The sequence below is a fragment of the Cupressus sempervirens genome, chromosome 8 (genome assembly GCF_028749045.1).
Source record: "Cupressus sempervirens isolate cs-2001-9-10 chromosome 8, ASM2874904v1, whole genome shotgun sequence".
Taxonomy (NCBI): domain Eukaryota; kingdom Viridiplantae; phylum Streptophyta; class Pinopsida; order Cupressales; family Cupressaceae; genus Cupressus; species Cupressus sempervirens.
The window spans coordinates 210,431,431-210,459,397 of NC_143125.1; the positions used below are offsets into that span (position 1 = coordinate 210,431,431).

Sequence of the window (27,967 nt, forward strand, 5' to 3'; positions counted from 1 at the left end):
ATGGCAGTGCCACATGGCGAAGTGGGTGACGTGGCAGGGGTGAGTGCACTATCCATGTGTCAGATGCGGATTTGCTGCAATAGTTGATAAAGCATTGACTATGCTATAGAGGTGGCACTGATGTTAGACTGGCTGTCACCTGTTGAGTGAAGATTGGGCGGAGGAAATCGGTGGAGGCGGAGTTGAGCTCTGCAATAGGCGACGAAGCTACCGGTGCCTGAAAAATTGTCGGAGGGTTGCGCCTTAGCGGTTCGCCGGTGCTGCCGACGACGGCGGAGGTGAGTAGGCCATGTGGTGGTGGTGCGGAGGTGGCTGCTAGGTGGTGCACCCAAGTTTTGTTTTGTTTTTTTTTTTTTTAAAATCACAGATCGTCCATACAGTCCGTAAGACAGCTCCTGATGTAAAAAATGTTTGCCTCCCGGAGCTCTGTCTCCAAATTCGACAAGTTTTATATGAATCTTGACTACAAACAACCTTTCCAATCCAATGGTGATGTCCGTCTGGGCCCAAAGTGCTCCAAAAATTGTTTGATTCCCTAATTTGAAGAAAAAAGAAACAAATAAACTAGAGTTTGTGACTTCAAATTACGGCTTCAAAATTTTTCAACCAAGCAATAGCAGGAAGGCTCTAATACCATGTTGGAGTTAAGGAAAGCCAACTTCGAAGATGCCCAAGATCACCTGCATGCGAGAACCTATCAAAGAGAAGCCAAAGAGAAGAAGAGCATGGAGCAAGGGAAAAACCCTAAACAAACACGAGAGACAAATATGCAAACACAAGAAAAATATATTTACAATATGCACAATGTCTTATGATATCTGATGAAAATACAATGAGAGAGAGGTCGCTTATAAAGACCTCAAAGAAGCTTGTAGAACAAGCTGCAAGGTGGTAGAAGATAAGCTTGACAACTCAAGACATATCCACAAAAGGTGGAACATGCTAGAATGGAACAAACTCTCGTGTTGTCATCAACTAACCACTACATGTATTAAATACAAAATATTAAATAAATGCATTAACCTAAGTAAGCTTAAGTAAATAGAATAAATAATTAGTAAATTAATTATTTACTCTAACACACTATGAGTTGTGTACCCTGTTAAAGGCTTGCAAGACTATTAGGTCTCACTTTGTTAAAGGATTTCAAACTCAATGTTAAGTAAGCACTCAGTTAAGAGACTTACAATAACCTGTTAGGACTACTCTATTAAGAGATTTACTTTGTATCACATGTTAGAAGATTTAGCACATGATCTTCGGTTAACACCTTTCTGTTTGATGTTATATCTTCTCTTTGTGGGTATTTTCTTGATCCTTCTAATCAAATTTATCTTTTCTAAATCTCTTATTGCTTTTCACTATTTTTCTTAGATTGATTCTTCTTTACATAACTCTGACATAGCCATCATTGGAACTATGCATTCTCTATATCTTGTTAGCATTTGTCTCCTCACGCATCCATAAAATCCTTAAATAGGTACTGGTGGAGATGGGATAGGTCAAAATCAATGATTGTGGTTGATTCTTATTATTGCTTTAACCTTCCCTTAATGCAATCGTTTTCATGCATTACATAGGAATTCAAAATGTGACTCCATACTTATCTCTTATAGTTGTAAATTCATGATCATTTTAGAAAAAAATGGTTTCCATAGGATTTTATGCCATAACAAAAAACTATTCCAAAAAAATTTCACTTGACATCCAAAGGCTTTGATATTAAGCCTTCACTATGATCCAAATGTTGTAACTCAACTTCTATAGAACTTGAAACTTATTGTTACTTTGCACCTAAATCACTTGACATGTATAGACTGCTCAACACAACAGTGACTCAAAACATAATATGTGTTGGAAATATAGGAAAAGTAACTAAGATGGGGAGAGGTGAATCAGTTACTACAAAAATAGATCCCAGATCCCTAAGATTTCAATACATGTAATATAAACTTCACTAAAAATATTGATGCTCAGGAAATTCATAGGCACTTGATTAATATTGATGTTATGTTGAAACTTAGTAACAATTGAAATAACAAATGTAACTTAGTAAATGTAAATCTTATGATATTATCTAGTATTAACCTTAATTAACTTAGATGCATACACATGAAATAAATAACATGAACACAAGTGACACCAAGATTTAACGTGGAAAATTACTTTTGGAAAAACCACCAATAGAAACTAGTTATTATTTTTTACTCTTTTGATGTAAGCCCTTTTAGGAGAAAGTGCTATCAAAGGTTACAAAAAACACTATTAGGTGTGACCCTATTAGAGGATTTAATCACCTTGTTAGGAGAGGCCTTGTTAGAGGTCTTTAGACACTTCAATCTAGAAATGCTACCTTGTTAGAGGATTTATAAATGGCTATTAAACCAACTTTGTTAAGAGATTTAGACCACTTCTACAATGGTTAGAGAGTAACAATGAGATGACCTAATTTTTGATGCAACTGAATTGCTGATTATAGATATCAATTATGGCTTGTATACTTGATCCTTCCTAATTGAATATATCTTTGTAGCTATAGAAGGATATTCTACTTATCCTTCAAATTTGCTTCCTCTTAGCATCTTTTGATCTTCTATTCACTTTCACTTGCACTTTCAATCCTTAGCTTGACCTTTTATTTATACATTACGCATCATCAAGTATGCTTGAATACAACTTTAAAATAATTAATATTTATCTCCTCAGTCAGCTAGAACCAACAGACTAATACATTAAACTCAATATGCCAAAATAAGAAAATCCTTTATTAGCCAACCCATCTTGGTAGTTCCACTAACTCAAAAATGATTTTCCTAAGTTAACCAAGTGGACTCAATTGAAACTACATCTTCATAGACTTCCTTTGGTAACTGAGTGAGCTTGATTAACACTAGTTCCATCCAACTTTTCCTTCATTAACCAAATTAGCTTAGTTAACACTCAACTTCTACAAAATTCTCTTTGACGCCTGAGTGAACTAGATAGTCACTGACTTCTAAACTTGGAAAACATTGGAATACTTGGTAGACACAACCATCTTCATCACCTAAGTGGGCTTGGCATACACTAACTAGTAAAGATATGATATGTTTTGTAACATCAAAGACAATATACAATCAACCAATTTTTTTCAAAAATCTTCCTCATTGGAATTGATGGCAAACAACATGTATTAATACAATGAAATTTTAGTAAAAATAAGGTAAAATATCCTTAGTTTCATTCTAATTCTCATCCTTGAGAACTCCCTCTATCAGCGTCAACTCCCTGTGACTTTAGTTTTCTCCCTTTACCAGCAAAATTTGTCTTCACCATCTCCTTCTAATAGAAAACTATCCCTCTTTAATATCAACTCTGAATATTTCAAATGAAGATCTTATATCTTTGAACTCTCTACAAATTCTTCCTTATCATAGAACTCTCTCTCCCTCTTTGACATATTCATTAAAACTTCAATGATATGAATGATAGAACTCTCTCTCCTTTATAGAAATTTCTTTGATGATATGATAGAATTCTCTCTCCCTTTTTGGCATCCAATGTCAGGGGTAATATATTCAATGAGTATCAATGTACATTATGTACTGATTCATTTGCAATCTACCCTTTTATTACTACATCAACTTGTTGATCTTCAACATGATCTAGTTGATGCATCACGAATCTTTATTTAGTGAGCTTCAAATAGGGGAATGACCACTAACTTACCTCTTAGATACAAAAATGTATCCTTTGGTAATAGCTTAGTGAGTATGTCTGCAATTTGTTCTTTTATATTCACATATTGCAATCTTAGCTCTTTATCTTGCACCAATTCTCTTAGGAAATGATATTTTATATCTATGTTCTTGGTCTTGGTATGCATCACAAGATTCTTAGATATATTAATTGAACTATTCTTATCACAAAAGATAACCACTGGATCCTTGATCTCTACCTTCATACCTACAAACAATTATTTGAACCAAACAACATTAGAGAAATTAACTACTAGTACCACATGTTCTGCTTTAGTTGTAGATTGAGAAATACAATTCTACTTCTTACTTTTCCAATGCACTAGTCTTTTACCAAGAAATGATGTTCCACCATTGGTTCTCTTCCCATCATCAATAATTCATGCCCAATCAACATCTATTAAGGCTTTCAAATCCAAATTTCCTCCTTTCTTATACCATAGACCATATTCTTCAATACCTTTCAGATACCTCATGATTCTCTTGATTTCCATCATATGGTTTTCTTTCGGATTTTCTTTAAATGTTGCCACCATACTGACTACTAATGCAATATCAAGCCTTATGTGTACTACATATTGTAGTTTACCAATCACTAATCTATATGTGGTCTGATCTACCTCCTTAGAATCATCATCTTTGAAAAAATATTTCTAGTAGACATAAGTGTTCCAACTAGTCTTGAATCCTCTATTCCAAACTTCTTTAGTATCTCCTTGATGTATTTGGATTGAGTTTAATGTAGATAGCATCTTTCTTCTATTGAATCTATAATCCATCAGTCAATTTTATCTCTCCAAACATAGACATCTCAAATTATTTACTCATCTCTTTTGAAAAGGCTTTGCATAAATCATCATTTTCAGTGAATAATGTATCATCCACAAATATTTCTATCAACACAATCTTCTTGTTTGGTCCTTCCTTGATATCTAGGCTACTATTATCATTTCTTCTTTGAAAAACAATCTTTATCAAGTAGTTATGAAGTCTTTCATACCAAGATCTAGGAGCTTTCTTGAAACTATACAATGATTTATGCAATTTACAAAACATATCCTTTTTGCTAGGATATACAAAAAATTTAGGTTGTTCTATGTAAACTTCTTCTTCAACAATATAGATTTTACATACATTTGATAAAAAAATTAATTGTCTATGTGCAGAATATGCAATTAAAGTTATAACACCTTCTAATCTTGCAATAGGAGAAAAATTTTGAACATAATTGATGCTTTCTTTTTTAGAATAACATTTTCATACTAATCTTGGTTTATTTCTTGAAACTTCTTCATCTTCATTCAGCTTATTTTTGAAAACCCACTTTGTGCCGATTACATTCTTATCCTTGGGTCTAGGAACAAAAGTCCAGGTCTTATTCCTCTCTATCTATTCTATTTATTTTTTCATATCTTCAATCCAACTTTCATTGTTCAAAACATCTTTAACTAATCTAGGTTCAAATTCAACAAGCAAACATGTACCTTTCAATTTGTTCCTTGTCATTGTAACATCTGACTTGTCTCTAATGATCTGATTAGGTCCATGATTCCTTCTAACATATCTTGGTAGCATAGGTACTTTGGATTTAAAACTTGTTCCACTTTCTTCACCATGATCTTTTGCATTATGCTTAGGTCCACTATCTATGACTTAGGTCCTTTAAACTTGATTTTCTTTAGCTGCAATTTAGGAGCTTCTGATAGATACTCATGTCCTTCAAACTATGACTTGGGTTACACTAGTTGAATATGGGGTGCTTCTAGAGATTCTAGAGACTTGAGAGGTGAAGTCTTCTAACTTCCAATTTTATTTGGCAATGTATTAGGTTTATAGTAAATGAACTTTCTATAATCCTAGGGTTCTTTTCTACTTTCTTCTTCACTCTTTTTTGTTAATTCATCAAGTCTTGCATGTGCACTTTCTATGATCTTTTCAGTGGATAAATTCAAACATTTATATTCTTTACTTCAATTGGAGTATCATAGGAATATATCTTCATCACCTTTGACATCAAATTTACTTTTCCTAGTCTCTTTTCAAATATAACATTTGCTACCAAATACTTTCAAGTAACTTACATTTGGTTTGTATCCATACCATAGCTCATAAGGAGTTTAATTTGAGTCTTTCTTCAAATGTACTCTGTTTAAAGTATGCACTGTAGTGTTGTTTTCTTCCTTCTAGTATTTGATTGCAACATTCTTTTCTATCATCAACATTCTTGCACCATCCATGATGGATTTGTTTCTTCTTTTAGTTATACCATTCTGCTGAGGTGTACCAGGAGCTAATACTTATCTTTTTTAATACCTCTTTCAGTGTAGAATTCATTCAATATGAATTCACCACCTCTATCTAATCTTAAACATTTCAATCTCTTTCATGTTTCCTTCCCTACTCTTGCCAGATACCACTTAAATTTTTAAAAATCTTCGAATTTTTCTTTTAGATAAATTATAGTCATCATTCTAGAATAATCATCAGCAAAAAGAATAAAATACTTTTCCCCACTATAACTCTCAACTCCAATAGGTCCACATACATCTATCTGAACCAGCTCCAAGACTTCTTCAAAATTATAGTTCTCTCTTTTGAAACTTGTCTTGCCCATCTTACCAATTTGATAATTATTGCATAGACCCATATCAGGTTTTCTCAAACTAGGAATACCTCTCACTCTTTCCTTTTTCTCTAATCTTAATCAGATTATCAAATTTCACATGACATAACCCATTATGCCATAACCAACTTTCTTCTACTTGAGCAATGAAACATGAACTTTCACTAAGATCTAGGTAGAATAGGTTACCTTTTGATTGCTTTCTAGATCCAACTAGATTTCCTTTTCTATCTAGTAGCTTGGCCTTCCCATTGATGAATTCTACCTTGAATTTAATGTTAGTCAACTATGCCACAATCAATAGATTATGCTTTAATCCTTCAACCCAATAAGCATTATTACATATATGTTCATCAGTTAGTTAGATACAACCTTTTCCCTTTATGCAACATGGCTCATTGTTTCCAAATCTAACACTTCCACCATCATAGTGTTCTAAATTTTTTAACTTAGTTTTGTCACCAGTCATATGTTGTGAGCAATCACTATCAATAATCCATGTATCGTGCTTGCTAAGATTAGAGATAAGTTCCATTTTATCTGCTTCATCATCAAATTCATCTCCTATAGCAATATAGACCATTTCATCATCTTCACTACTACCTAAATATTTTTATATGAAACAAGATTTCTTACCTTTTTCCTTGTAGTCTTTGAAGTTCTTGAAATCCTTCTTGGCTTTGTACTTATTTTTCTTGCTTCAATTTGGACACCTTGTAGCAATGTGACCAATCTCTTTAGAAGAGAAGTAGATCAAAGGAATTTTACCTTTGTACTTTCCTTTTCCTTTGGATATACTTTTGCAAGTAATTCTTCAATGGCTTCAAGATTAGTGTCAAAACTATCTTCCTCTTCACTTTCAAATTTTTTTCCTTTTGACTTTGTAGCTTTCTTCTTGAGTGAGAACTTGGCTTCAAATGTAGACTCAATATTGCTAGAACTAGGAGTATAATTATCATAGTTATCTAGTTCAAATGTGGTCAATCTTCCAACTAGAGCATCAAAATTTATCTTGTTATTTGGATCACATCTCATCTCTTGAATAGAAGACACTCTGATTGTATAGTTAGGAAGAAGGATTCTAAGTACCTTGCTTACCAATTTCACATCTTCAATTGTTCTTCCAAAGGCTTTGATAGCATTAACATTGGATTTGATTCTCTCAACATATTTTGTAATGTTTTCATCCTCTCTCATCAGAGTTATCTGATCAAACTAGACTCGTAAGATTTTTATGTTGGCTCTTTTCACATTATTATCATCTCCATAGATATCATTCAGTTTGGTCCACATGTCATGAATAGTAGCACATCCTTTGGCCTCATCAAATTCAACATAGTTAAGAGCTAATGCAACGCCAATCATCATGATGTTATGATTTTTCTTTTTATTAATCTGCTCCATAGTCAATATTCCATTTGGAGCCTTCTAAGAATTTTCCAAATACTTTAAACCTGAATCATTGATGGTTTCTAGGTGAAACTTCATAAGTTCCTTCCTTGAAACAAAGTTATCTCTGTTCAACTTGAGAATCCATCTTCTATAAGACATCTTGATCTTTTAGTCTAGGTCCTTGAAACCTTCTCTGTAAATACCAAGAAGATCTGGTACCAATTGTTGGAAATATAGGAGTAACTAGGAGGGGATGGGTAAATCAGTTACTAAAATAATAAATCTCAGATCCCTTAGATGTCAATACAGAATATTTAAACTCAACTACAAATACTGATGGTTGGAAAACACACAGGCACTTAGTTAATACTAATGTTATGCTAAAACTTAGTAAGCACTAAAATAACAACTATAACTTGGTAAATAAAAAAATTATGATATTAATTAGCTTATTTTCATAAACATGAAAGAAATTTCATGAACACAGGTGACACCAAGATTTAACGTGGAAACCCAATTTGGAGAAAACAACCAATTACAACTAGTTACTAGGTTTCACTCTTCTGAAGTGAGCCCTATTTAGAGCCAACCTTGTTAATGATTACAAAACACACTATTACATGTGATCCTATTGGAAGATTTATTCACCCTATTAGGAGTAGCCTTGTTAGAGTTCTTTAGACACTTCAATCTAGAAATGTCACCTTGTTGGAGGATTTAAAAATAGTTGTTAAACCAACTCTACTAAGAGATTTAGATCACTACTAAAATGGTTAAAGAGTAACACTAAGATGACCTAATTTCTAATACAAAAGAATTGATAATTATAGGTCTCAATTCTGGCTTGTATACTTGATCCTGGTTCCAAAGGAAATCTCTCTTCCCCATCTTCTCTATTGTGTAATAGTCATATCTAAACTATCTTTTTTGTATTATTTTGGAATATAACATGCTTTGAGCTACCTTGGGAGAATATTAGAGGCTATTGGAATTCTTTGGATTGTTGGAGGAAAGTTTCAAAGTGTTTTTCATGTTTGCATTGATAGAATTCCAATGTCATTGGTCCTTTAATACTTGTTTGTTCTTTGCATTGTTGGAGGAAAGTTTGAAAGTGTTTGTCATGTTGGCATTAATAGAATGACAATATCATTGGTCCTCTAAATATTCCAACCTGTCTTTTCACTTTATGATTTGAATCCATACAAAACCAACATCAAATGATATGATTTTAATCTCAACTCCATTTGAAAGTGGGGTTCCTATAATGAAGCAAGAGTTTTTCTTTGTAAAATCATATGGATGTAACACAAATATTATATTTCCCTATAAATTCATATCTTGATTCAAATTTGTGCCATTAGAGTCTAATTGGACTTGCATGTACCATCAAACATTGTCCTTGTAAAGAAAAAGGATTGTATGAAGACACTTATTTCTTGATGAACAAATAAAGCATGCATGAGTAATAAAAATGAGTTGCAACACCTCATTGTCCTTATTTTCCCCTTGATGTTAGTGCTTATAAATCTTGTTGATGGCCCAAATTTTTTTTTTATTAAATCATAATTTTGTCTAAGTTGTGGAATGCTATGAGACAATTTTAAGCTGATTTTATAGATATAAATGTTAGAAGTAAAGAGCTTGGATCTGAAGATAAACATGCCCTAACTAATGCATATACTTTTGATTGGATCAAAAAATAAATAAAAAAATTAAGGTACACAATAATCTAAACAAATTAGACAAAAAAATGAACATATAAGAAGATAAAATAGAGAAAACCTTAGCTTTTGTACCACAAATTATATATGTGTGCTAAAGGAACTATAACCCCATTTATTGTCTAATCTAGGTTGTCAAAGAATCGAAGAAGAAATGATAGTGAATTGAATTAAAGATTTGGGCAAATTTCTTCAACCCTCATCTTTTTTCTCTTTGTCACTAATCCTTCCAACAAATGAAAGAAAATTTTATTTAGAATCTCTAATAATGTTGCCAATCATTTCTCTTCTATGTCAATCTTTTGTCTGTTGTACCTAATCATCGATGAAATGAAGAATTTCTATCATATACCCCATATAAATATAGTTCTTTATTTATTATTAATTAACTATTTTTTTCAACCCTAGATCCTGCACACCTTATATTGGTATGGTTATGTCATTGTTATTAATTATTTTTAAAAATATGTATTTATTCTCTTTTAATTTTTAATTAATTTTTTACTCTATTTTATTAATTATTAATTACAATGAATAATATATTTTATTTTATGTATAGAAAACATTAAGTTATTTTGTTTTTATTTTTAGTTTAAGAAAATTAAAATAGTTTTAATTTTAAATTAGAGATAATTAAAATAATATCTTAAGTTTTTCATGACAATGCATTAATTTTAAGTTTAGAAATATTGTATTGAACTCTAGTAGCCCTAAGATGAGTGACCTCCCCTTAATTATCAATTATTTAGTTGTGTGAGAATCCTCTAGATCCAATGAGCATTAACTGACATTATATTCATTCTCATGTGAATCACTACTCATGAAATATGGGTCAATGAGTTTGACTAGAAAAACAACATAGTTCAATCCTAATTGTGATATTATAATTTTTAAACACTTCACTTTGGTCATATCTATAAATATGTACCTCCATTTATTATTTTGAAAAAATACTTGAGCATATCCTCTTTGTAATTACATTTGGTATTGAGGTACAAATATTAAAAATAATGCTGATTTTTGTGTAAAATTCCCTCTCAAAAATGTTTGAATTTGAGGCTTAGGTTTTTAGATCATACAAGAGTTCCTTGCCTACATAGCATGAGTCATGTTGACACTAAATTAGCTACACACTCACCCTTATTGGTTACTAATTATTAGAGACCAATTGTTTAGTCACTTATTTGATCATTTACTTAGTCACTTATCTTTGTCTAAGCTTGTGATTTTACCCAATGATTAGATTAGTCATTTATTTAGTCACTTATAATTTACAAAATATTACTAGAATTTGATAAATTTTAGTCACGTGACTAAATTTTTTAGTCTTGTGACTAAAAGTTTTAGTCACATTGTCATTTATTTGTCAAAATTCTACTAGTGTTCCAACATTCTCTCAAAGTACTTGATGGCTTTACTAGGCTTATGAAGATTTTCTTTCTTAGTCTTCTATTAATTCTATAGTAGGGTATTCTATGTTTCCAAATTTGTAATCTCAATGTCTTTCCTATTTAGTTCCTGATTTGTAATCATTAGTTGATTCATTGTATCCAAATATATTTTTACAAGATTTTGCACATTTGATGTCTTCTCTTCAAGTCTATTAGCTAGAAGTCTTTTGACTTCTTCAATTGTGGCTCTTTCTTCTTTAGCTTTCTTTTCTATTTCATTTGTCTCAAACAAAAGTATTGATTGTGCTTCTTGTTCTATTTTCAAATTCCTAACATCTTCTCTAAGGGCATTGTTATTTTGCATTAGATCTACAATTGTTGCATCAAACTCTTCTGAGTTTTTATCCTTGAATAATCTAGTAGTGTCTACTTCTTTATAACGAGTTTCATCTTGTTGAATACATATCTCTTTCCTTCTCTTCAATCACTATTGTAGTTCATCTCTTGTTTCCTTGAGTTGATGTAGGGAAAGTTGTATTTCAATCTTCTATTTCTCAATTGTCTTTCCTAACTTGTAGACATATATCTTCAAGACCTTACCTCCAAAGTTGTCAAACTTTCCTTCAAGAGAAGAAAGCCCTGATACCAATTGTTTGAAATAACAATGGGAAAGCAAGTTCTGAAGGGTGATCTCATAACTTAAAATATAAAATAAAATAAATTAGCATGCATCACACCCATAGTATAAAGTAAATTAATATATAACACAATAAATTTGGTTACCAAGAAACCCTCCAAGGAGAAGGTAAAACTGGGGTGCAGAGGACACCCACAAATCTTCACTACTTGTGGCCTATTATGGCTACAAAATGTTGATCATAAGATATGATCTACCCTATAAGGGTTCTTCCCTATTAAAGGCTTACAAGACTATTAGGACTCTCCTTGTTAGAGGATTTCAATCTCACAATTAAGTAACCACTCATTTAAGAGATTTATAACAACCCGTTAGGACTACTCTGTTAAGATTTTTTCTCTATATCACATATTAGAATGATTTAGCACATGATCTTTAGTTAGTAAAAATTTTCTTGATGTTACATCTTCTCTTTACGGGTTGTTTCTTGATCCTTCTTCTAAAATCTATCTTTTCTAAACTTCTTATTTCTTGTCATTGTTCTCTTAGACTGATTCTGCTTTGCATAACTCTAACATAACCATCATCACCACCATGAATTCTCTCTATCCTCTTAGCATTCATCTCCTCACACATCCACAAACTCTTTAGGATTTACCTCCTTAAATAGGTATTGGTGGAGATGGGCTAGGTCAAAATCAAATATTGTGGTTGATTCTTATTATCATCTTAAGCTTCCCTAAATCTAATTGGTTGATTGCATTACATAGGAATTCAAAATGTGGTTCCATACTTATCTCTTATAATCATAAATTTATGATTATGTCATCAAAAATAGTTTACATAGTCCAGTTTGTGCTATGAGAAACAACTATGCCAAAAAATATTCACTCAGTATCCAAAGGCTCTAATGTTAAGCCATCACTATGATCTAAATGTTGTAAATTGACTTTTGTAGAACTTGACACTTATTGTTACTCGGAATTTGAATCACTCAACATGTATAGACTACTCAAGTGACTCAGAAGATACTATCTACTCACCACATACAAGTACTCAACACTAACTAGTCATTTTACACATGTACTATATGGAAACTTATGCCTACCACACTATGATCACTTAGTTTGCATTGATTGCTCTACTCTACCTGATCACTTTGCATGTAGTATGGACTCAACTTGAACTAGATTCTTTGCTAAAAAATGACTAAGTGTTTTGTCACTACCTTGTCAAAACCAAGATGAGATCAACAACCTTCTTCTAATCTTCCCATCCTTCAATGGATATTGAATAGTTTTGGATCTTTTTACATCAACTAATTATTGTTCAAGAGTAGTCAAATAATTTTCATGCAAACATTCATCTAAAAGAGAGATATTGTCACACATATCACATGTACCAGAAAGACATGCATTGAAAATAAAATATTATTCATTAGGTAGCTTATGAAACACACCTGATATGAAATCCTTTATAGTTTTAGGTGGTATTTTTCTACCACATTCCTACAACATTTTTTTACTATTCATGATACTAAATATAGATCGAAATACATCATAATAGTAATGAAATTGAATGTGAGTTTTACAACAACATCTGATTCATTCCTTTTCAATCCTCACATACCATGGTTTACACTTTCCAAAAGATCTTTGACTAATGGTAATAGTTAACATCTTATCATCTTCAAATTTTTTTGAATAATACAATTTGAGTCATGTCCAAAAGCTTTTTAGGATGTAGATCACATATTTTTGAGCCAACTCTTAATTTAAGAACATCTCTTGAATTAGGTGATACTCTTCTATTATCATGCCAAAAAAATTCACCCAAAGTTTTGATTTCAATAGTAAGTTTCATACTAGATCTTAGTAATCTGCCACTGGAAGTCCATAAACTATTTGTTGGATCACATCTAAAGTTAACCCTTCTATTTACATCTCTTTCTAATTTTTTGTAATTCACATTAAGATATCCACTTATGTTAGTAATCAATTTTTTTTTAGTAGTTGATTTGTTAACTAAAGTTGTTATTTCTTGTTGTATTAAATTCTTATCTTTAGAGCTAATTCTCTTTTCGATAACATTAAAGGCACTAGCAATAATGGATACAAGTTGCTTTAAAGAATCATTTTTATTCTTGGGTTTTGCATACATTCCTAACATTTTCATTATTTTTTACATTTTAGACATTTTAATTAGTTGGAACATCACTTGACACTGAAACCCAAATTTCTTATTATAAAAAAAATGTCTATGTAATCTATTAGCATGTTTCCTAATTTGTCTCCATGAAACCAATCCATGAAGATTATCTAGCACATCATTAGAAAAATGAAAATTATGTTCACACACTTCAATATCATTCAAACATGTTTGTTCAATACTTGGTGTTTCCATGGCTACATTCATATAATTATTATTTTCAAAGTTATTTGTAATTTGAAATTCATTTTCATATTTTCTTGGCATTTCTTTTGGGACTTGCATTTCAATTTAATTTTTTTTCGTATGATCATTTAATAATCTATTCTCATGGAGAAAACCTAAATCATTTAAATCATAACCTTCTTCTACAAAATCACCAATTTCATCATTAGAAAAAACTTGAGGGTTTGGAGACACACCTATATTGAAAGTTTAATTAGAATGTGCACCTAAATCTTCTTGTATTGGGTTTTCTTTTTCAACCTCTTCATCTACTATGGTATCCCCAATGTCTTTCTCTTCTGAAATGATATTTGAAATTGAAGACCCAATTCTCAAATCTCTAATTCTTTGACTTCTCTCTAATTGATGTTGTGCTTCCTTCTCTTTGTTCGTTGCAATCTCCTCATTTTTCATTAAAAAAGTTTCCTTTTTTTTTTCTTTTTTCTTTTTGATCCCATGTTTGCACTAGTTTTGAATTTAAATCAATAGCTTTCAAATTGTAGAAGATGAGAAGAAAACAAAATAATTATGGTAGAAATTTGTTGTTGCAACCTGAAACTATCAATCATTCATTGAAATGATTCATAAGTGCTTTGTGGGTCAACTTTTGGGGACCAATGAGTACTTAACAATTGGGCAACCAATTTTTAAATAACCAAGCACCTGATTCTAAATCAAGTGCCTAATTTGTATAATGGCTAAATTAAAATCTGGCACCCAATTTTTGAATTGAGAATTGGGCACCCAATTTTAATGTCATAATTTCAAAGATTGTCATAATTTTCATACAGTCTTCCCAATTAAATTTTTTAATAAAACAAAAAAACATTAAAGGTCTTATTGTTCTGATTTCAAAAATTTAAATTTTATAGTGTGATGAGCTCATATTTTATTTTTGCATTATTTATTAATCAAAAGTGTCTCTTAAACGAAAAGAAAAGTGAGATTCATTAAAAATTTAATTTTTTTAAAAAAACATTTATATTTCATAAATTAATTTACATGTCATCAATCTAGACAAAATTCTATTGAAGTTTTAATCGAAAAAAAACTCAAAAAGTTAAATTTTGATTAAATTATGGTGTCTGTATATGAGAGGTTTTACAAATTAGCTTAATCATCAATTAAAAATAAATTTAAATAATTTATTTAAATAATTAAATAAAATTATTCTCATCAATCTTTTGTGTGTCAGGTAACTTCTTTTAAAAGGATTCACAAAAATTCATTTAGTTGTGTCAAAATTATGGTGTCCGTACATGAATGTGGTATGGTCCTAAAACAAACATTTTGAAAAAGTTATTTTAAAAGATCCATACCAAAGAAACTATCTATTTTATGGATATACAAATTAATTATATGTTCAATAAGGAGATTCCAGACACTACAATTTTTATTTCTTATTTTTTTTTAATATTTAATATCCAAATGCCTCTATTTACAAAATATTTCAAAACTAGGAAAAGCACATCGATTTTTTGACCAAAAGTGAGACACAACTTCTTGAACTGACCCTAATGAATGAAAATTAGCTTTTAGAATATTTTTGGTGTATATAAGTATTTGCATTAGAAATTAAAATTATTTTAGCAATTGATTACTATAATGAAGCCTTCATGTCCACCTTAAGCCATAAAATGATTGGGACTATCTAAAAATAAAATATTTAATGAATTTAATATTGTAGAGCATAGGGAAACAAGAAATTGAAAAAAAAGTATCATTTGATTACAAGAATTGAGTATCCATGTCCACATTTAGCCATAAAAATAACAAGGAATATATAAAGAATAAATATTTAATGAATATAATACTAGAGAGCATAGAAAAGCAAGCAATCAAGAAAATTCTAGTAATCTAGAGCTATTATTTTTTCATGAATTGGGAAAAAGGTAGCCTAAATTTTGTAATAGTGCAAGGAAATATTTTCTAGAACTTTTGAAATCTAACAATAACATTTCCTAATGCTTTTTTTATTGGCCACACAATAAAGAATAAGTTTTTTAAAAATAATATTCAAAAAAGTAAAAATGGAAAGATAGTTGAACATTAGAAAAGCTATTTAATATTTTTTTTATGCATGACTTCTCAACAAAAAAAATAACGTAAAAAAAGAGATGGAAAGACAAGTCTCCACCTATATAGGCAAGATTAACAAACAAAAAAAATACAAAATTTACCATTACAACTCAAAATAAAATGATTAATATTATAAAAATGTTAACTTTATACAATTAATAAACAAAAACATAAAACCATGAATATCTCCTTTGTGCAAAGAATTTCAAATATGAAATAAAGAATGTCACAATATTATAAATATTCTAGGTATCATAATCTAAATATTATTTGTTTTCCTCACAATATACTATCTACTACAAAATATAACACATAAACTAGTTGTCTAGAAAACAAATGAAAAACTTATAGAAAAACCTCGAAAGTAGATGTAGATGAACTCTCGTTGTTCCTTGAACCATCCATATTTATATCTCTTTCATTGTCAAGAAAAGGTGAGATGTCTATTGGTAATTGAGGAGTATTAGAGATGCTAAGAAAGACACCTCCAATTGTATTTAGTCTACAAACTATCTCAATCATATTAGGTTGCTCTTGGCATGAATTCCTTGTGCAAAACAACATAATTTGTATAAATTTGGTAAGACATTCTATTACCATTGATGTTTCCATTTCATGAGCATCTATAAGAAAATAATCATCCACCACATCTAAGATACTATTTGGAAAATGCATTTCTATCCATTTTTGTAGATTGAGTCCTTTAGTGAACATATCATCTATTGGTCTCCTCCTTATTAATAGCTCTAGAATTCGAACTCCGTAACTATATACATCACCTTTTGTAGTAGGCTTTCCTCATGTTTCATACTCTATAAGAATAGATAAATCGAATGAATGATAGTTAATTTATGTGAAGCATTTAATAGATTATAAGATTAAGAAAACCAAAAGAAGAAATAATGCAATAATGAGAAATCTATACCTAGAGCAATATAGCTAATAGATCCTTTAAGTGTAGTTATAGAAGTTAAAGAATCCATTGAATTGTCAAAAATAATATTGTAAAGGCCAAAATTTGCTATATATGAAGTAATGTCATCTCCAAGTAGGACATTGTTGGGCTTGAGGTCACAATGAATCACTTGAACAAAGCAGTAGTGATGAAGATATGCCATCCCCTCTATTTTTTCTATTGCCATCCTTATATGATCACTTAAGTTTAATCTACATACAACACCTTCTAAATTGTATAGTCATCTCTCTAAACTTCCATTTGAGAGGAAAGGAAGAATTAAGGCTTTAAAATCAAGGTAGGAACATTGCTGAAATGATTTTGATAACATGGCAATTTCTGACTCTCTTTAATGCATTGCATTCTTTTTTGAAACTTTGGTGAGGATGTTCATCTTGCAAATTGAGATCTTTAACATCAATATTTGTACCATTCTTTAGAATCCTTTTATAAACTGACCCAAAACTACCAATTCCTAAAAGATTTTCATTACTAAATCTAGCAGTTACATTTACAAGTTCTTCATATGAAATTTTTAGAGGCCATGTACATTTACATTAGGGGTACTGGAATGTTTGTAATATATATGGGAGAGCACTACAAATAGAAGAGACAAAATTAAAATTGCAATGCCTACTACAATAGAAATAATCACCTTTTTGAAGACTAATGATTGTTTTTTATTAGAATTTGTGCATGGTGGGAAGTTTATCCATCTTCCATAGAGGCCAAGATTTCCCATAATTTTTGTGGCATCAAGTGTTCAAAAACTCCTCCCTTTGGGACCTTTCTAGTTAGGCTATTTGAAGAGAGATTGAGATGTTGGATCTTTTTCATCTTTGTGAATGTCATTGGTATCATACCCAACAAATTATTGCATAAAAGATCCATGTACTCTAGATTTAATAGATTCGTCAATGATGCAGGAATTGGACCATCAAATTTATTCACATAAAGATTTAGATATTCCAAGCCCTTATAGCTTGGTAGTGAAGTAGGAATGACACCTAAGAAATTGTTTTGAGAAATATCTATAGCTCGAACTATAACCATTTTCCTCATTTCAAAAATAGAACTTTGCAAGAAATTTTTAGAAAAGTTGAAATAAATATAGAGATTTTGAAGACCTGCAACTTCAAAAGGTAGACTTCCCATTAGTTTGTTGTATGCAAAATCCACCATCTCCAGTGTCTAGCATCTCCCCAAATTGGTAGGTATTTTTCTTGATAGTTAATTATGATCAAATAAAAGATCTCTCAATTGTGAAAGCTCCCCAAGACTAACTCGAATTTACCCTAAAAGCATATTCTCATTGAGTGACAACAATCCAATCATTTTTGATTGGCCAAAACTCTTTGGAATGCTTCCATGTAAATTGTTCATTACCAGATGTAATCTTTCTAGATTTAAAAGTTTATTGAGTGCAAATGAACTGGTCACTTTCAATTGGTTTCCTTCCAAACTAAATATCACCAAGTTTGTGAGGTTATCAAATTCATCTAGTATGTTTCCCTCGATTCCATTATATTCTAAAGTTAAAAATGAGAGTGAATTTGAAAGATGACCAATTGAAGTGGGCTAGACACTAGTGAGATTATTAGCTCCCATATTAAGATGTCCCAGTCTAGACAAATTAGTTAACACTATTATAAAAGATGAAGCAACATTTCCACTCACTAATTGATTTACCACTAAACTTAATGCTCCCAGCTTCTAAAAATTATCTTGTTCTAGAGGCATTGTGTCATTTAGGTGGTTGAACTCCAAGTGTAGCAATTCTAGCTAAGTCAAATTCCCCATTGAGAAGGGTATTTCTCCACTGAGTTGATCATCCCAAAATGTCACTCATTGTAGCTCTGATAGCCTTCCAAACTCCCTTGGAATTGGGCCTTTTAAGTTGTACAAACTGATCTCAAAAATTTGGAGATGGGTGCAATTTAAAGGTAAAAGGGGGATCGACCCTATTCTTAACCCAACTCAACATGAATACCACCTTGGGGTTTACTCTCAGGAAAATCAAGGGCTCTGAGAAAAGACAAATTTCCTAGGAAAGGTGAGATTATGTCTATCAATCAGTTTATTCCCAATGCCATGCTTTCTAAATTTTATAGAAGACTAAATTCAAGGGGAATAATTACACTTCATTTGTTATGTGACAAGTGAAGGCATCTCAAGTGAAAAAGCCTTCCAATTTGATGTGGGATATGGTCCTCTAACATATTATTTTTTAGATCAAGTACTTTGAGGAAGGAAAGGTTTCCAAGAAAGGGGGAAAGAGTTCCATATAATCCCATACCAGTAATATTCAAGGAAACCACACACTATCGATGAGAAGAGCGGGTGATGGCAATCTAGTTGTAGAAGGTCTAATTGGGCAACCAATTGAGGAGGATATTGAATGGATCGATAGAGATGGTAGCTCTGAAAGTGAGGAGAGCCTATTCATAAGAAGGATGCAACATATAATGAATAGACATCATCACAGATGTTAAGGGTTAAGATTGTCTAGAAGAATCCAAAGAAGAGGCTTCCTAGAGCCTTCCATTGTACAATTGAGATTAAATGTAGAACATTCTAGGATATATAATACTCTAAGAAAAGAGTTTCTAGATTTTGGTACTACATGTATAAATATGTGATGTGCACATACAAGTTGTGCATTGTTAGAAGATATTTGAAGGTTTGATGTATGTAAGCGAGCTAGATTAATATATTTTTGTTTAGAAGCTATATATCTCTATTTTTTTGGCTCTACTTTGCCCTACTTTCTACATTACACTAGTTATTACTTTGGTTTTTATTTTTTTTATGGCCTATTTTTACATGGTATCAGGGCTTAGGCTTAGCTAGAAATAAATTTTTGTGTGGTTTTGCTGGAGATTCATTTAGAGGTTTAGCTACAAATTCAATTAGAAATATCTCTATAGAGATTTGGTAAAAGAAATACATTGTTGGAAATGGTTTGTTTGCAAGGCTATTTCTTTTTCTAACATGTGATCTTTAAATGATTTTTTGCCTATATTTGATGGAAGGTTTTACAGATTGGAAGATTGCAGTCAAGAATGCTTTGAGAGAAAAGGCCTGATGGAGGATAGTGAATAAGGAGATTGGAGAACTCCAAACTAATAAAGAAAAAGAGATTTGGAGATGCAAGTTGGAGCAAGCTAGAGGTATTATTGGTAAAGCATTAATCCCCAATCTCAATAGAAGGTGTGTTGATATTAATGATCCAATAGTGTTGTGGGATAATTTACAAAAAGATTATAAAGAAAAAATTGGTGAACTTGGATCCATCGTATTTTGAAAAAATGACTGATTATTTCAATGAATTTACTTTTTTAAATGCTCAACTAAAGAAAATATGTGTTGAATATGCAAAGAAAGATTTTCAATTGATTGCAATGGTTGAAAGTAAGCTTTCCCAGCCATACAAGGTATTTAAGGAAACAATGAAAATGATTATTTAGCTAAATCCTAATACTCCACAACAAACTTTTGATCAATTTTGTAAGTCTATTATAGATGAAGAAGCCCAACTTATTAAAGAAGGGTATATTAAGAAAAATCATGCATATGCAACTAGAAATAAGTTTTTTTATAAATGATGGAAAGAAGAATTGGAGAGGATATAATAAATTTTAGAATAATGAGAGTTGTAACTACTTTTTTAGAAATGATGGTGCAGAGAAACAAGGTGGAAGAAAATTCATTATTTGCAGGTATTGTGGGGGTTAAAATCACATGGACAAATTCTATTTTGAAAAAGGACAATGAAAGGCAACAAAACAAGCCCAAGCAAGGAAAGTTTAAGGATGGCAAGAAGGATAGATACAACTTTGTAGCCATCTCCCAAAAAGGAGAAGATAAAACAAGTAAGGAGGTTACTACTACACCTGAAATAAAATCTAATGTTAAGAGGGGTTACTTTTCTTCAGAATGGATTTTATATTTAGGTGCACCATTTCATATGACCAGAGATAGATCTTTGCTTACTAAATTTTACGAAAGAAAGAATTCAGATCACGAAACTACTATTGACAATAAAATGAAACTACTAGTTATAGGTACATGAACTATTAATGTAACAAATGGGTCTTCAAAAAATGTTTTAGTGGTTAAAAGATTAGAGGTGAATCTAAATTTAGTATACAAAATAGTTAAAATTGGATATGAGTTTGTTGTTACTACTGATCAAGGCATTGCTAGAGATAGAAAAGACCTAGCCAATATAATTTTCATTGGAAGAGTTGATCATGAAGAAAGTCTTTTTAAATTTTTGGGATTTTTTGATGAAGAATTTAAACACTCTAATACTTATATTTCTCAAGCTAATTATATGTCAAAACTTTGGCATGCTAGACTTGGACATATCAATTATAGGAAATTGAAAGATATGGTTAGAATGGATATGGTTAGAGGGTTAACCAAAATCTCACCATCTAAAGGAGTTTGTGAAGGATGTGTGTTAAGAAAACATCACCAAGATCCATTTGATTCAAGTAAAGTACGGAGAGCCAATCATCCATTACAACTCATTCATAGTGATTGATGTGAATTAGGCTATCCCTCACTTTCAGGTGCTAGGTATTTCATCACTTTTATTGATGATCATAGTAGGAGAGTATGGGTTTATTTCATTGAATGAAAGAATGAGGTACTTGAATTTTTTCCAAAATTTAAGGCTTTAGTTGAGAATCAGTGTGGGAAAATAATTAAATTCTTAAGAACAGATAATGGGGTTGAGTATTGTAAGTATGCATTTGAGTCATTTTGTAAGAATTGTGGAATTAAATTGCCAAAAAAGTAACATATACTCCTCAAAAAAATGGGGTGGCTAAATAAGTGAATAAAACTCTTTTAGAAATGGCTCGTTGGATGTTGCATTTTAAAAATTTACATAATAAATTTTGGGGTTTGGTTGTTTTTTGTGCTACATATATTATGAATAGAGTTCCAACTCACCCCTAAAGAAGCTTGGAGTGGTAGAAAACCCCACATTGGTTATTTTAAAGAATTTTGGTGTATTTCTTGGGCACATATCCCCGATGAAAAGAGGAAAAAGTTAGAACCAAGGAGTCATAAGTGTTTTTTTATTAGTTATAATGAAGAATCAAAGGCTTATAGGTTATATGATTTGACAAAAAATAAGGTATTTGTTAGTAGAGATGTAAAGTTTGATGAGCATTCACAACTTACAACAAAAACTAATTCTCTTATTCTAGAAAAAGGTGAAGGCTATATTGATGATGATGACATATGCATTGCTGATATAAATGAAACTACTAATGCTTTTGATCAGCCATTATCTATAGGTAGTGATAATGAAGATGTTTCTCCAGCTACTACAAAGGACAAGTAGTGTTGAAGAAATCTATAGGCAAGGCTCAAAAGTCCATGGAAGGAATGGTTGTGCTCTCATGGCCAAAGAATTGCAAGAAAATGATCCAAAATCCTACAAGAAAGCTCGCGGGAAGAAAGAATGGGAGCAAGCCATGAAAGAAAAAAATAATGCATTAATGGAAAATAAAACTTGGGATCTTGTACCTCAACCTCAAGGTAAGAATGTTATTGGTTGCAAATGGGTTTACAAAAGAAAATTTTATATCAAATGGTGATGTAGAGAAATTCAAGGCTAGATTGATTACTAAAAGATTTTAAAATAAAAAAAGGGTGTTTATTATGAAAAAACATTTGCTCCTACCATTAAAATGAATACAATTAGAGTTATTTTATCTTTGGTTGCAAGTCTTGGGTGGCATGTTCATCAAATGGATGTAAAAGATGCTTTCTTAAATGAAGATTTATATGAAGAAATCTATATGGATCAACCTCCGTGTTTTATAGATCAACAAAAGCCTAATCATGTTTAAGAGCATGGAATGAGAAGGTTGACAGGTATTTTTAGCTTCATGGGTTTTAAAAATGTAAATCATATCCAAATCTTTATGTGAAGAAGGTGAAAGATGACATCATCATTGTTGCAGTTTATGTAGATGATTTACTCATTGATGGACCAAAGAATAATTAAATTAATGATTTGAAATCAACTTGCAAAGGGGCATTCTATATGACTAATTTGGGTGAACTAACTTATTTTCTTCGCTTGCAAATTAGTAGGCTTCATGATGGGTTGTTCAGCTCTCAAAAAAAGTATGTTTTGGATCTTTTAGAGAAATTTAGAATGCTTGATTGCAAGCCAACCCCTACTCCTTTTCAATTTGGAGTCAAGCTTACTAAAGAATGCACCTCCAAGAAAGTAGATCCTACTCTATATAGACAACTTGTTGGTAGCATAGTTTATCTAACTCATTCTAGACTAGACATTTGTTTTGCAGTCAATCTAGTATCTCATTTTATGCAGGAACCCAAAGCAAGTCATTGGGTGGTTGCCAAGAGAATTTTGTGATATGTTCGTGGAACAATGTAATATGGCATACATTACAATTATAAGTCCCCTATTTCTTTGCTTGGCTTTACATATTTAGACTAGGGTGGTGATATTGATAATAGAAAATCTACTTGATAAGGCTATATTTTTTAGCTTGGTTCAAATCCAATCACACGAAGCAGCGAAAAATAAGCCACTACATCACTATCTTCATGTGAAGCAGAATATAGAGCAGCAAAAGAAGTGGGAAAAGAAGTAGTTTGGCTTTGACATCTTTTATGTGAGCTTGGCTTTGAACAAAGTTCAGCTACTACTGTGTATTGTGATAATCAAAGTGTTATACAAGCTGCAAGCAATCCTATTTTTCATGTTAAAACAAAGCACATTGAAATTGATGTTCACTATATCAGGGATCTTGTTCAAGAAAATATTGTTAATCATCAATTTTGTCCAAGTGAAGATCAAACAATAGATATATTTACTAAGAGTATGCTTGAGGCTAAATTTCTCAAGCTACGGAGTATTCTCGGTATGATTGAGGTGAACATTAAGGGGGGATAGTCATATAATGTTCCCCTCTTCCCCTCTCTTTTGTATTTTTTCGTAGCGAATCTTAAGGGGGGATGTTAAGGGTTAAGATTGTCTAGAAGAATCCAGAGAAGAGACTTTCTAGAGCCTTCCATTGTACAATCCAATTTAGATGTAGAATGTTCTAGGATATAGAATAATCTAGAAAAGAAGTTTCTACATTTTGGTACTAAATTTATAAATATGTGATGTGCACATGCAAGCTGTGCATTGTTAAAAGACATTTGAAGGCCTGATGTATGTAAGAAAGCTAGATTAATATATTGTTGTTTATCAGTTATATATCTATAATTTTTTTGGCTCTGTATTGCCCTACTTTCTACATTACAAAAGTTATTACTTTAGTTTTTGTGTTATTTATGGTCTGTTTTAACAATAGACAGACATGAGAATAAACGTAGCAGAAGAAGCATCATCCCCATCTTCAATCTTAGCTTGCCCAAGTGAACACCCAAAACCTATAAAGTTGTAATAAGTTCGTTCTTGTTAAAATGATCCCTCACTACTGTTCGGCGCATAATGAAAAGTGAAATGCTTTTCTTTTGCTTTCGGAAAAAACTGTGAAATTGATTGAGTTGTTTGTCGTTGGAAGTTGAGTTTGGAAAAACAATCCGTTGATCGAAGCGTAACAATTTCTTCCCGCTTTCCACAATTTGAAATGACTTGTGATTTCTCAGCCTTCCACTTTTTTATTGGAATACAAGTTTCTGCCAAAGTTAGACCTTTGCACTTTTAAATTATATTTACACACTGTCATCTATTCTTGGAGTCGTATTTTCTGTTTTAAAATACGAAATGATGGAGTTGGATTGTACGATAGATTCTTGCTCCACTTGATTTCTTTTGTCAACTGTGGCTACTTTTTATTATTTTTATTAGTCAATGTGATAATGTGAAATTGTAAGTGGAAACGATTTTTAAGCCGTTTATTGAAATTCTCTTTGATTTACAAAAATATTGCCGCTTAAAAAATACGGTTTCTCTTTACCAGTTGAAAATTTCAAGAGGAGAAATTTTCGCATGATTAAAAAATTATTGATTCTCTTATCAGTCAGCCTTCAGAACTTAAAAACGAAAAGTAAAAGACTTTTCTATGAGAAAGCGGTTTGATTTAAGAGATCGACGGTGTGGAGTTTCGCAATTGATGGTCGTTCGTTTTGGTAGAATAAAATGAAATAAAGAGGTGTCCTCAACCCCACTTGACTTTTGATTTTATTCTACTTTTGAATTAAGAAAAGCACAAATGCTAATATATTTTCAACATTTTAGATCACACTACATTATCCATCATTATGGTATTCAAGATATAATCAAATCTACAAAATACTTTACTTTACAAATGAACTGTGGAAATTGATAATGGGGTTGCAAGCTTTGGGTTTAACCATGGAGGAATCTCCGTAGTTAAGCACATTCAAGCTGGAGTAGTATTGGGATGGAGTCCCGGTGCTTCACCCCTATGAGCATCATCTAGATCCAATGAGTGTTAAGTGTTCCATTTATTCTCATAAGAGATGGATTCATGTTGAATCACTACTCATGAAACATGGGTCAATGAGTTTGACTCAAAATCACATAGTTAAATCTTGATAGCAATATCACAAAATTGATAATGTCAACTAATATATTCATTTATTCACATTGGAGAAATGTTTGATTCTTATTAGATTTTACAACATGCAATGACTATGCCAAAAACATATAGAATGTTAATTATGATAATTTTGTTATTTTTATTTCATTAAAGAAAATATTTTTTTTTATGAATAAGTGTTTAATTAAAGACGTGATATAGCCTCAAATAAACTATTTCTCCACTTAAGTTAAACATTTTTTTTCTTGGAAGTTAAGTATGTTCTATTATTTAGGGAAAGAGAGAAAGTGGAGATGTATATGAACATAAGGATACATGAAAACATAGAAGGATACCTAGTTGGTAATAGTTATATTGCACGAAAAAATTACCAATTTGAATAATTGATACTATTTAATATTTTGCTTCTTGATTTGATTGTGTTCATTTTTTTAGCATCAACGTTTCGGATCACACTCTGTGATCCATCATTAGGATGAGAGAATGCAAGAATGAAAAAGTGAGCAGATCAAGCCAGTCTAGGGGTTAATAAGCCAGATCCTTTTAATTTTTTGAAGTGTGGTCTCAACTTTTCCTGTGCTCCTCGATCTATTCCTCACATTAAATTTCTTGTTGAGATCGAGCAGGCTATCCGCTCCCTCTCCCCTGATTTGGCGGAAGAGGTTAGACAGGATTGTGCTGTCGCCCTCAAACGTGCCAAACCGCCCAGACTCAACTTCCCTAAAGCTGAGTTGTGTGCCTTCAAGCATTTAGTTGCCAACAACGATATTGTCATCACCAAGGCTGACAAAGGTAATGCCACTGTGATCATGAACAAACATGATTATGTCGCCAAGATGCAGGTTTTACTCTCTGACTCGAATAGCTACAGAATCCTTCCTCGTAACCCTTGTTTGAAGATTCTCAAGCTTGTCAAGGCTGGCATATCCAGATCCTCCTTTGATGAGACCACTAAGAAAAAATTGGTGCCATCTAAAGAAGTAACCCCTCGCATCTATGGGGTACCGAAAATTCATAAGGATGGTATCCCTCTTCGACCCATTGTTGACACCATTGGTTCGCCAACCTATGGGTTGGCATCTCATCTTACCAAGCTTATCTCCCCATTGGTGGGAAATTTTGACACCTTTGTCAAAGATTCTAGCCACTTCGTCCAATTTACCAAAGATGTCAAGATGGAGCAAAATGACATCTTGGTGAGTTTCTATGTGGTTTCTCTCTTCACCAAGGTGCCAATTCCTGACTCAATTGACATCATCAAGGATAAGATGGGTGAGGAAATTTCTTCCTTAGTGGATTTATGTTTGAGGTCCACTTTCTTTTCCTTCCAAGGCGTCTTCTATGAGCAAGTTGACGGGGTGGCATTGGGCTCTCCCCTCTCCTCGGTCATCGCTAACCTTTATATGGAGTGTTTTGAGGAAGTGGCCCTCCACTCTTTCCCCCTTAAACCCAGATGATGGAAGCGATATGTGGATGACACAAATGTGTGTTGGCCACATGGTCATGACAAGCTTGTGGAGCTCCACCAGAACATCAACAAATTTTCCTCTAACATCTCCTTTACGATGGAACTTGAGTCTAACAACCATTTACCTTTCCTCGATGTTCTTCTCATCAAGAAGGCAGATGGAACTCTCAGCTGATGTGTGTATCGCAAGGCCACCCACACTGATTTATACCTCCACTCTTCATCTCACCATCACCCCAGCCAAAAGGTTGGCATCCTCAAGACCCTTGCTCTTAGAGCCCTTAGAATTTGCGATGATCACAACTTAAACCAGGAGTTGGCCCATCTCCGCCAAGTCTTCAAGCTTAACGGTTACTCTCATAAGCAAATTTCGAAGGCGCTTAACCAAGCCAAATCTTTCTTTCTCGCCAGTGCCAACCCCAAACCTCTCTTGTCTCTGCCTCCCTTGAACGTTGCCTTTCCTTTTGTTGATGGTATATCCCAAAAGATTGCCAAAATCTTGTCTAAGAAGGGACTCAGGGTTTCCTTCAAGCCCCTATCCAGGGTCTGTAACTATGTGCCCCCTCTTAAGGACCCCAGAGAAGCTCTTCTTGACTCAGGAGTCTACAAGATTGTTTGCTCTTGTGGTGTAGCCTACATAGGAGAAACGGGTCGCTCATTCCAGACTAGAATTAGGGAGCATGGTGCAGACATCAAACATGATAGGGTCCAAAAATCTGCTCTAACAGAGCACTCATCTGCAACCAAACACCATATTTGTCTCCAGAGCACCCAAATCCTTGTCAAGGAAGATAACTACTTCAAGAGAAAGTTAATGGAAGCCATTGAAATTAACCACCATCCCGTTAATCTTAATCGAGAGGATGGTTGGTCTTTGAGCCAGTCTTGGCAACCATTATTAACTTCGCTGTATAGTCGTCACCATCCTTGAGCATCCCCCCTCCCTGTCCTTTCTCCTCTC

At 32.3% G+C, this 27,967-nt stretch overlaps 1 protein-coding gene across 1 annotated transcript; it reads left to right on the forward strand.

The window, feature by feature from the left end:
- On the forward strand, positions 1 to 27,937 carry LOC149542250 (uncharacterized). The gene is made up of 5 exons (XM_089795705.1): positions 1 to 39; positions 199 to 278; positions 368 to 383; positions 26,096 to 26,734; positions 27,197 to 27,937. Exons 1-5 carry the CDS (start codon positions 1 to 3, stop codon positions 27,935 to 27,937), a joined length of 1,515 nt encoding a protein of 504 aa, XP_089651831.1.
- The last annotated feature ends 30 nt before the right edge of the window (positions 27,938 to 27,967 follow it).

What these genes read in the sequence shown, in the direction of transcription:
- LOC149542250 (XM_089795705.1), top strand. Translation starts at nt 1, where the DNA reads ATGGCAGTGCCACATGGCGAAGTGGGTGACGTGGCAGGG. An exon ending in AAGTGGGTGACGTGGCAGGG is followed by an intron (nt 40 to 198) that starts GTGAGTGCACTA and finishes GCTCTGCAATAG; the next exon opens with GCGACGAAGCTACCGGTGCC. An exon ending in TGGAGCAAAATGACATCTTG is followed by an intron (nt 26,735 to 27,196) that starts GTGAGTTTCTAT and finishes GTGTATCGCAAG; the next exon opens with GCCACCCACACTGATTTATA.